This window comes from Leopardus geoffroyi, chromosome D3 (assembly GCF_018350155.1).
Source record: "Leopardus geoffroyi isolate Oge1 chromosome D3, O.geoffroyi_Oge1_pat1.0, whole genome shotgun sequence".
NCBI lineage: Eukaryota > Metazoa > Chordata > Mammalia > Carnivora > Felidae > Leopardus > Leopardus geoffroyi.
Genome location: NC_059339.1, coordinates 54,566,382 through 54,578,707, shown reverse-complemented (window position 1 = coordinate 54,578,707; position 12,326 = coordinate 54,566,382). Strand labels below are relative to the sequence as shown.

Sequence of the window (12,326 nt, the reverse complement as noted above, 5' to 3'; positions counted from 1 at the left end):
GCATGAAAAAGAATTCTATAGGTGATCTCATTTATGAACACAGATGACAAAACCTTAAATATATCAGTGTGTTGAGGTTTTACAGTGTGACTTAAAAGCATGTATTATGCAAGTTAAGATTCTTTTGAAGAATGTGAAGATGAGTCAGCATAAAGAAATGTACAGCTGATACTTGAACAGTGCGGGATTTAGCGGTGCCGGCCCCCACATAGTTGAAAATCCACATGTAACTTTTGACTCCCCCAGAACTTAACTACTAATAGCCTACTGTTGACTGGAAGCTTTAAAGATAAGAAACAGTTGATTAACATATATTTTTGTATGCTACAGATATTATATTCTATATTATTATATTAAAGTAGAATAGACTAAAGAAAATCATAAGGAAGAAAAAATATATTTACAATAGTGTGCTGTTAAAACTCTGCATGTAAGTGGGTCTGCAGAGTTCAAACCTGTGCTGTTCAAGGATCAGCTGTACTAATATAATTCAGTACATTTACAGAAATGAAAGACAACCCAAAATATTTGATAAAACACCATAGCCACCAATGATTTTCAAAAAGACCTTCAACTACCTAGAAACAGAATGAAAACATTCTGACCTTGATTGTGTGTTATAGTGTGTCTACCAGTATGTTTTAGAAAATGTTATACTCAATGATGGAACATTAAAAGTATTTCCTTTAAACTCAGGATCAAAAACATTCCAATAAGCTCCTACTACTCAGCACACTTCTGTTACTGATCACAAGTTACTTGTAACACATCACAAAACCTAAAACCTATGTGTTGAGCAGTACAGTTGAAAGCTACCACAGTTCTCATGTCCACATCTGAATACTAGTTTCAAAAATATTAACTAAAAATTGCCAAAAGTGGTATGTCTTACAAATAACAGATTTCAATGAAGAATATGGCTGAACACTTTCTTTGTGCTCAGTATTATCCAAGGTACTAGGAGTTCAAGTGCTAGAGAAGAAGGGTTAATTTTCTTTTATTTGTCCTTCAACTTAGTTTGCCTTTCCAGTTATTATTGAACACTTGAGATATATTAAACATTGTTGGAATTTGCTGGAGTTGAGGAGGTAAAAGGAGAACTTTGTTCACTCAAGAAGCACATCATCTTTTTGGAGAGTAGACAAGGACGCAGAGAGCATTAATACTCTGCGAGCAAAGCTATGGCAGCAGTATAATGAGGTGGGAGAGTGTCATGGAGGAGGAAACTGAGCTGAGAACTGAGGGATCTGGGGAAAGTTTTTCGGGGGAGGTTATTACTCACGGAGCAAATGGAGGTTAAGTACTTGCATTGCCATATGTTGTAGAGAACAGAGATGATATACACACAAAGCCTAAAAGAATGAAAAACGATTGGCAGTGGAGGTATTCAACAAATGGTTTCTATTATTATTATTATATAATTTTTAAATGGATGAAGAAATGAGGTAAGGCATTTTAGAAACAGATGCTATGTTTGCAAAGCAAAGATATCATGGAATAGTGCTGTGTGTTTGTGGAATTGTAGGTAGTTTGGTATGACCAGAAAGTAGGGTACCTATTATAAGAATGAAAAGAGATGAAGCCAGTGAGATGGGCGATCCCTGGATGAAGAAACACCTTCTGTACCATGCTTCTGTGGAACCCCAGACTGCTGTAATTCAAACATTTAATAGCATTTATTAAGTACTCTTATGCTGATAGGTATACAAAATATACTGTAGACCCTATTCTTATCTTCTAAGAACTTAAATTCTAAGACAGATCATTTTTAAGACAAATAATCTTATCTTTTACTGTGCATAAGCATTTCAATCATGGCCAAGCTAAACGTGGGCCATTACTGAATTTTTACTATTTTCACCCCCTCATTTAAATCATAGACATAGAATATACACTTATTACATTTAGATAATTTAAAAATACATTTATTAAATCTTACTTAAAATATAATCTGAAATTAATAATTTAGAATATGAATATAATCTTTATTTAATTTTTAAGTTTATGTATTTTGAGAGAGAGAGAGGAAGTGCGAGTGGGGGAAGGGCAGAGAGAGAATCCCAAACAGGCTCTCTGCACTCAGCACAGACCCCAGTGTGATGCTTGAACTCATAAACTGTGAGATCATGACCTGAGCCAAAGTTGGACTCTCAAGTGTCTGAGCCACCCAGGTGCCTCTATAATATTTATCACCTGATATTTTTTAAATATGTGGCTGGAAATGACAGTATTTGAGAAAAATAAGCCAAAGGATGGTCAGATTCTAAATGTACTTTTTTTATGCCTCTATTTCCATTTACTCTGGTGGCACTTCAGCATTTATCAATAGACTTACAAATGGCTCTTGGGGTCCCCAACCTTTTTTGCTCAAAATTTGTACCCCTGATTGACATAGAGCATCTAAAAGCTTCCTTCTACTCAACTCCTTATAGTGCCGTTTCTGCTCTTTTTTGATGCCGTGGAGGGGGATATGCTGTTCACATGTACCAAAGCCTCACTGATGGTACCTATTAAAGTGCCAAAATACTGTTTTTGCTTTTCACTGCTGTCTGCAGGAAGCACACTCTTGCTTTCCTTTGGTATAGAATCCTCTGACACCGCCTTCAGCATTGCTGAATTGGCTGGTTTGGTCTCAGTTGTAGATACCATTGCTTCTGAGGTCTTCTTAGTTTCCTACAAGAATCTTCATTCAAGAATAAGGCATGAATTATGGAATCTGACTTAAAAGTCAAGTTTAGCGATAGCATGCTGTACTCACAGTTGCCCATCCTCTTCAGCTTCTGAGTACTTAATTTACTCCATACTTATGTATCTCTTCACACTTTTTGAGGTGTTGACTTTTCTCCTAGTAATAATATAATATCCTGTTGGGTCTCATTGAAGAATCCTAGTCATTCATCTTTCAACCATATTCAGGTATTGAAAATAAACCAAAAACCAACCAACCAACAAACAAACACCCTCATTCCAGAACTTTCAGAAAAAGAAAAAAAAAGGGAGGATATGGAAATTCAAACACAGTACCCAGTGTTGAAAGTCGTGGACAAATAGTGGGTAGGAAAATAAATATAAAAGATTAGCCTTTCTTCTTGAAATCTGTAAGAGCAGATAAAGAATCAAGGAGCATATGGGGGAAAATGGAGGAAAATAGGAGCAAAGGGAGCAGTTGAAATCTGTGAAATCAGTTGGGGGAGAGTAGCACTAATTAGAAGCAGTGCCAGATGTAGGGAACAACATTCTGTAAGTCAGTCATCCAGTCAGTAAATCATTAAGTCAATATAAACATCAACAGTCATAAAGGGATCATGCAAAAAATAGATGGAAAATAAAATCTTCAGTCTGGAATTGTACAGGCCAGCCTTGGGGAAATGTATTAAATACCAACTTCTTGTGTTTGAATGATCAGGACAATGTATATTCTTGCCTACCTTCAATGTACACGTTTGAAAAACAGTAACCACATGTTTGCATTTTGAAAGGTGTGCATGTATGTGGGTGTGTAGAGGGACAGACAAGTTAGTGCAAGGGAGAGAGGGGAAAATGGAGAGAGAGGAAAAGAGATGGGGGGAGAGAGACTGTATACTTCTAACCCGTCTTTTAGAAAATCACATCAGGTGTTAACTATGAAGAAGGGAAGGTAAATCTAAGTTGTTGATTATGTTGATAAGAAGTTACTGTTTGCTTTTGATTGTTCACATGACCAAATGTAATTGTATCCTTAAGTTGCCAGGATATGAAAATTCTAGTATTTAAAATAAAACTTTCTGGGGTGCCTGGGTGGCTCAGTCAGTTAAGCCTCTGACTTCGGCTCAGGTCATAATCTCATGGTTTGTGGATTCGAGCCCCTCATCAGGCTCTGTGCTGACAGCTCGGAGCCTGGAGCCTGTTTCAGATTGTGTGTGTGTGTGTCTCTCTCTATCTCTCTCTCTCTCTCTCTGGCCCTTGCCCGCTAACACTCTCTCTCTCTCTCTCTCTCTCTCTCTCTCTCTCTCAAAGATCCATAAACATTAAAAAAATAATAATAATAAAATAAAATAAAACATTCTTGATTTTGTTTTTCAGGAAAAACGCTCAATGATTTTTAAAGAAATAAAGACCACTAAAAGTAAAACAGTTATTTATCATGCAAAAATAGATCAATTGAATAAGGACTTAAAAGAAAAAGAGAAGGAAAAGAATATTTTGGCTCAGACACTTGAGCAATTAAAGTAAGTATTTAAGTGTTATAAAATATTAAATGTTCAATATATTATTTATAAAAGAGATATGATCAGATTTCCATATTTTTGTTCTTAAAATGATCCATAATTTGCCATCATTATTTGATGTGGAATAAACATGTAATATTTGATAATTTTGGCTTAAGAACATAAATTGCATTCATTTTTTATTACTCTGATGGGTTTATTCTTATTTGAGTAACTGCAAATATTTATTCTTTCCAAGTAGAAGAACTTTTCTTAATTATGAAATTAATCTTTCCCACTAATTTCAAAATTTCTCACTCACATGACATGGTTAATAATATATGGTTTTTCACCCAACTCTTTTGGTAAGTTTTAAGGTAAGCCTTTAGAAATAGATATTCTACAAAACCTCATGTAATTTTTTCATATTTATTATAAAAACCTCTTATGCAGTCCCTTCATTAGTCAGGGGCATACATGACAAGGGTTAGTAAGGTCTTTCACTTAGAGAATGACCATAGTCTAAGATCCTTCAGTGTTTCCATAGACCCTTACTTAGAACTTGCATACTCTTCCTTTATTCCTTTTTGTTCTTATTTTCTATTTTATAATACATTGAGAACAGAGCTTGCAGGACTACTGGAAGAATATACATTAGTCATGTTTAGGAATTATAGTTTGATTTAAGTATAATAAGGCTAACATAGCATTAGCAAAATCACAGCCCTTGAGGGATAAAATGTCATGAAAACAGTTGCGCACAGCTTGATTATCATACACTCTAATAGAATCAGGGCATGCTCTCAACAAGGATTTATTTAGCTATTACTATAGGGTAAAAACATATTCAAAATGATCATACAGATTTATCTGAAAAACATTAAATCATATTCAGTATATCATGTAAGAAGGCAAGGAAATATGCTGTTTATTTTGAAAGATATTTATCCACATCATTTAACATCTGTACAAATATGCTGAGGTTCAATGGTGTAAGCTTAAATTTTTTTAATTCTCATTAAACTTGTAAAGATTTAGTTTAGGAGCTGGTGAATTTCCTTTCTTCAGAATTCTTACCATTTCAGTCCTAACATTTTTGTCTGTTCTGTGGCTAGATTACATTGCCCTTGGGACAAGATTGGTCACCATGTCCCAGTGAATCAGTTCCCTCTCTAAACTTGACAAAAGTCTGCCTTCTCACAGGAAAAGGAGAAAAAGAATAGCTGAAGCTGTGACATTATTGACAGATCTATTAATTAACAATAATGATGGGTAATGTCAAGTAATATTTAAAGTTACCATTAATTGACCTCTCAACGTACCAGATACTCTGTGGGCAGTCTGTGTTCTTTATCTGCTCCAGTTCTCACAACAAATCTTTAAATTATATAATAACATTCTTAAAAGAATACTGAGGAAACAAGCTGAGGGAAATTAGTTGACTGCCATAACATCGTACAGCTAATTAGTGGTAGAACCAGCTCTGGTTTAGGTCCATCTTATTCCAAAGTGGTGCTCTTACGGCTATGCACGTTGACTCCCTAAACTAGGATTGGAAAGGAAGATTATTGCAGATAAACTGTATTAGCAATAGTCTACTGGTACTTTCAGTAGGTGACTGTATCAAGCTAATCATTCTTTATTGAGAACTTACAGTGTGCCTAGTGCCAGACACCGAGAAGGACAAAGAAATGACAAATGAGAAAGAGAACCTTCAAGTATCTAAAGATAATTTAGCAACACAAGCTTGCATGTGCAAAACTACTAAAATATGGTGATAAGAATAATAACAAAGCTATCCTTGGCTCTAATTTTTACACCTGTTTCTTAATTAGGATGTGAAAGGATTTAAACCAGACCCATAGGACCTCAGAGTTTATTCCTTTTATCACTGGGAGAAAGGAAACACTATTTTCATGCATAGATATACATATAATCATATAGCCTATGTAATGCATGCATTTGTGTATGTGCCTATATGTGTATGTGTGTGTATATATATGTATATATACATATATGTATGTATATATATGTATACATATATACATATGTATATACACGTGTATATATACATACATATATGTATATATGTATATATGTATATATACATATACATGTATATATGTATGTATTTACATATGTATGTATACATATACATATATGTGTGTATATACACACATATACATATGTATATATGTATACATATATATGTGTATATATACATATGTATATACACATGTATATATACATACATATATGTATATATGTATATGTATATTTATAATTAACTAAATGCTCTGTTGAATATAGTCCAGTCTCAAAATACTTAGTGTAGGGAACAAAGTATATGTGGTCAATATATAGTGATATTTGCTGGGAGCAACTGTGGGAGTATTTTGGTTCTGGTCATACTAGCTCTTTCCTGTGTGAATTTCCCCAGCATTCTATGTTCCATAATGTCAAGGGTTGTTGTTGTATTAAATGAGGTATTATATTCAAAGCACTTTAACATTTCAGTCCCTCAAAAACTTTAGTCCTGCTGCTATTTTAGCTAACTGTGCAAAGGATTCAGTTTTCTATAGCAGCAGAGATAAAGACAACTGTGGGTAACGTAAGACTGTGTGGAGCTTTTGCAGCTGCTTATTCTGTATTCTGCGTTACTGATCAACTCTGGCAATTATTTCTAAAGCATATTTATTTTGCAGTATTGTATTAACCACTTTTTGATGCTTTTTCTACTTATATTGTTCCTTATTTAAAGAAAAATCACTTAATCTCTGTATCAGTATATACTTAGTTGCAAAGGACAAAATGCACACACGCACACACACACACACACACACACACACAGAACACATTCTCACAACAGCTTAAACTAAACAATAGGGAAATGTGTCATATTATAGAACAGGGGCTCTTAGGCAGGGTCAGCTGCAGGGTTGGTGATCCAGGAGATCAACACTAGGTACTCAGTTTTTTCTCTCTCCTCTATGCCCATTGTCTTCAGGTTTGAAAACATGACTCACTCACATTTAGTGGATGGGAGCCTTTTGTACATGGAATTAGGTCCTTGCCTTTCGTCTTATTAGGCTATATTAATACATATCTTCATTCCTGAATAATCAGCCACATGCTAGTCTAATCTAATTATACTTAATCTAATTAGAATGTATTTTTGGGGTTATGTGCTGCATGGAGGAGGGGTTCTTTTGGAGAGGCATGCTGGGTAGGCAACCAAGAAAATCCACTAAGTTTCTCTAGAGATTTTCTCTAGAGATTTTCTCCCAACTGGATCGTTTAGAAGTAGCTCTATGGAGATAGGCCTATGGAAAAGATTAGGGATCTTTCCAAAGCCCTTCAGTTCTAAGACTTTTAAATACTGGCTCTTTAAAACTGTATCACAAATGTATTTCAGAAAATAAAATATGAATTGGTCAGTGGCAAATACAATTCTTTCTTCATAGGAACCACTATATAACTACAAAATATAAAAAGGAATATGCACAAGCTGTGTTTGATCAGCTCGTAAGTGAGAAAAAAACCTGTGAAGAGAGACTCTATGAAGAAGAACAGAGATACAGAACACTCATTACCATGAGGCAAAAAACTCTGGCAGATATTAAAGTGAGTATTATTTTTGGACTGTCTTAAAATGAAGGAAATGTAGTGATAGTTAAACTAGCAGCTAGTTTGAGGCACTCGTTTTTCATATTGAAGTGGTAATGATGTTCAAATTTTAAAAATGAATCCGTTAGTGCAATCAATGTAATTTCTTATTTTTTCTTCTAAGTAATTATAATATATTCATATACCATATTGTGCTTTTTAATGCATTTTATGTGCACTCTCATTGTGTCATTGTACAAATCTTCCTTGACTTGTGAGTAGGTTATATTCTGATAAACTCATCGTGAGTTGAAAATATTGTCAAAAATGCATTTAATATACCTAACCTCCCAACATCATAACTTAGCCTAGCCTACCTGAAATGTGCTCAGAACCCTTACATTAGCCTACAGTTGGGCAGAATCATCTAACACAAAGCCTATTTTATAGTAAAGTGTTGGATATCTGATGTAATTTATTGAATACGGTACTGACAGTGAAAAACAGAATGGTTGTGTGGGGAGACTGACTGTTAAGTGTATCAGTTGTTTACTCTCAGGATCACATGGCTGACTGGGGGCTGGGGTTTGCTGTCCTTGCCTAATATCACGAGACAGTATCCTACCCCAAATCACTAGCCTGGGAAACAATCAAAATTCAAAATTCTCAGTATGGTTTGTACTGAATGCATATTGCTTTTGCACCAATGTAAAATAAAAAAAAAATTATAAGTGGAACCATTGTAAGTCAGGGACCTTCTGTACTTCACTTTATTTTGAAGTCTACTGGTATAAAAGTACAATTTATATTTATTCTAGAGCCATTATTACGCCTTTAATGGGAGATGTGGGGATAGTTACATTTTATTTCTGAATGAACACACTTTGATTGTTTACCAACCACTTTTTTGAAAAAGGAGAATATTTTATGCTCTTTTCCTTTAGAAAAATTTTCCATAGATTTTAATTGCCCTGTAAACTTGGAAACAGAAATCATATGATACATATTTTTGGATCTGAAGTTTAAGTTTTCTAAAGCTATTCATACTAAATTTTTTATATAGAATATGAGTAAATGGTACACATTTAATTAAGGGATTCCTCTCCTATTTTATATTTTGGATTAGTTTCTGATACATTTAATTATAATAATGAATGCCATGACTTTTTCAATATATTTATAAACATGGCTTATTTTTAAGAGGCCAAATGGTAAATTACTTCTGAAAAATCATTCTACTGCATCTTATTACAACTATTTCTGCAAAACTTTTAAAGATATATTTAATATCATAATATACTTTTTAAAGCTATTTTTGGTCCTGATATTAATATATCCAATTGTTATATATATCCATGTACTCAATTACTTTTTACATTTCAAAGAAATTATCTAAACCATTTTTAAAAATTAGAGCAAATATACATTAAGCAAGTATGTCAGTGAATGCACATACCATCTTTCATGTTATTTCTGTGATCCTCCCTGTAGAAAAGTATTAATAAAAGAACAATACAGGGCACCTGAGTGGCTCAGTCAGTTGAGCATCCGACTTCAGCTCAGGTCATGATCTTGCTGTTTGTGGGTTCAAGCCCGGCATCAAGCTCTGTGCTGACAGCGTGGAGCCTGCTTGGGATTCTGGGTTTCCCTTTCTCTCTGCCCCTCCCCTGCTTGTACTCTGTCTCTCTCTTTTAAAAATAAAAACATTTTAAAAACAAAAAATAAAAGGACAATAGAGGTGCCTGGGTGGCTCAGTCAGTTGAGTGACCAACTCTTGTTTGCGGCTCAGGTCAAGATCTCACTGTTCGTAGGACTGAGCCCTATGTCAGGCTCTGTGCTGGCAGCACGGAGCCTGCTTGGGATACTTTCTCTCTCTGCCCCTCCCTCTCCCCCACTCACTCTTTCTCTCTCTGAAAATAAATAAGTAAGCTTAAAAAAAGAATAATAGTTTTATTAACAATAGTGTTAAGTAATATTCTTCCATTTTAAATAATGACCTTTACATAGAAAAAGGGTATTTTAGGGGGAGGGGGCCTAACAATATGAAAATAATTGGTGCCATCTAGTGGCAATAAATGATGCCTTCTTTTGGAGAAGTTCCTGAAACATTGATGGCTAAATCTCAAGATTTGTGATGTATGAATGGACTGGGGAGGCTTAGATGTAAATGCACCCCTCAAAAAGAGAAGGCTTAAGTTATTTACTGATTTAAGCATCATTCTCCACCTCATATTTTATCACAGCAGTAGAATTAGCTGTTTGAATTCAACCACATTTTCCAATCGTCCTAGTGCTGAGAACACAGTGGGATCTCAATAATCATTTATTGACTGGCATTTCAGCACTTTAATGGAACAATAATAATTAGTGAAATGGCAAAATATGGTCAGCAGGAGAGAGACAAAGAAAAAATCCTGTATAACTAGCCTCTCAGAAATTGAGATTTGTATTTTTTTTTCATCCAAAATCTTGTCTCTGCCTTCGCATTCCGAAATGCACCTACCTCCACCCACTTGTCACATCACCTGGCATTGTGTTTTGTTCTTAGCACCAATCTTTCTCTGACCTTGTTTTGTTCATTCATTTTTGTCTGTTTGTTGTCTGCCTGCATCTTGCAATACTAATGTATTGTCAGTGAGATTTTCTGCCACATTCTTCTCTGTATCCTATAAGCTCAGAATTATGCCTGGCACAAGGGAGGCACTCAATGAATACTCATTGAATGACTGAATGAATAAATGGATGAACATATGCTTTTTTGGTAATTTTGCTGTCCACATGCATGATAATGCCTGAAAGCAGGAGCATTTCAGGGACATTTTCCATACTGCGCCAGCCTGATACTTTAGTTGAATACTCATGCTGCATGCAAGAGCTGATTTCTCCCTTTCTTTCTCTTTCTCATTCTCTCTTTTTCTCCTTGATAATTCATGAGACATTTGCCATCTAGTCTTTCCTTGTAGGTGAAATGGTTAAATTCTCTATTGCTTTCTAGCAATTAAGGATTCTGATAAATATCTGAGTAATACTTCTTAAATAATCTTAAATTTATATGAAATTGCCTCTTATCAACTCTCGGATAGTTCTTTGTTATGCATTTGCTATATGTGATCAGAAGCATAGAGTTTGAACATGCCTAGTTTAGAAATTGATATATCTTACATTAGTGACACTATGATTCTGATCAGTTATTGGCATTAAATAGTGGAAAGAATGTGATTCTTCACAGAAAACTATTCTCATCCCTATTTAGAAATTGGATGAAGTAAAAATTTGTAAACATGTATGTAATATGAAGCATTCCTAAAAAGAAACAAGTTTTATTAGGCATCATTATAAATACGGTATTACTAATCTGGGGTGTCCCCTCTGGGCAAAAGAATTGATCACAATTATGGATCATCTGAAGAAATCATTTAATAAAAGCCTATAAAATCCACAGTAGAATTAACTGGGGATGTAAGAAAACATGCCATAGAATTAGAACTACAAACAGACAATAAAATGGTTTAAGAAAAAAATTATATACAAACTTCAGATAGAATACAATGTGGTTCTGGAGTTAAATTTAACCTTTTTTGGTTTATATAGTTCCATATCAGATATAGTTAAATGAAAGATATTTTAATGTTAAATGGAGTTTTAACTGCCTATAGTTTGCAGGTACAATTAAGATGAAAACGTCACTGTACCATACCCATCAAAGTACTATAGCTCTCGCTACTGATCTTCCTTTTTGTTACTAGAAAGATCCAAACAAAACTGGAGTTTCAGGTTATTTTAATCTTTAATTTTAATTTTAATCTATTATTAGCCGTCCTCAGAAGTCCCACTGCTTTTCTATGTCAGTGCCTTTCTCTAGTGATTTTTCTATAATCTTGCTCTCCTTTCTATAATTTAGGGCATGATATGAGAAGGGTATAATGGTCTATATTGGATCATTGGCAGAGAGACCAGTTTCCAAATTGAATTCTATAAGACAAAATCCCCTAATACTTTGTAGAGTTTATCAGTTTTTATTTCGCCTCTTATTTTTTACTCTCAGGAAATATTTACAACAGTCCCATATTTGGCTATTAAATCACTTCTTGACCCTTTCATGTGGAAAATTCTTAGCTTAATACAGAGGCAGTGATTCATTGCCTCATTAGACAGCCAGGTACAGAAATAGTACAAATAAGAAGCAAGTTTAATCTCTGAGATAATTTTAAAGATTACTGCAGTTTAAAAAATTATTCTCCTAGTTTCCACTCATCACTTCTTCATTCACACAACTAGTTTATGAGTACTGTGTTCAGGGCATTCAGTGTTGGGTGACTACAACCCTAGCCTCAATTTTAAAGATTCCCATCAACAGAAAGAGGGAAGCTGTGAAAAACAAACTTGAATATAGTAACAACATTCAAATTACAAACAATAAATTGTGTCCCTGGCCCACTGACCTGATACATTAGGGATGATTAAAATAAAATAAAAACAAATTACATATTCTGTGGTCTTAATAGTGGGAAATGAATGTGTGAAAAACCTGGA

General features: G+C 34.4%; 1 protein-coding gene across 6 annotated transcripts in view; it reads left to right on the top strand.

Moving 5' to 3' along the window:
* Positions 1–12,326, top strand: part of CCDC178 (coiled-coil domain containing 178) — a 436,131-nt gene that overhangs the window by 178,824 nt on the left and 244,981 nt on the right. For all 6 annotated transcript variants that reach the window (XM_045457578.1, XM_045457575.1, XM_045457577.1 and 3 more), the window contains 2 exons: positions 4,063–4,208; positions 7,652–7,811. In XM_045457578.1, coding sequence (XP_045313534.1) covers positions 4,063–4,208; positions 7,652–7,811 — 306 coding nt within the window. The remainder of the gene's footprint in view (positions 1–4,062; positions 4,209–7,651; positions 7,812–12,326) is intronic.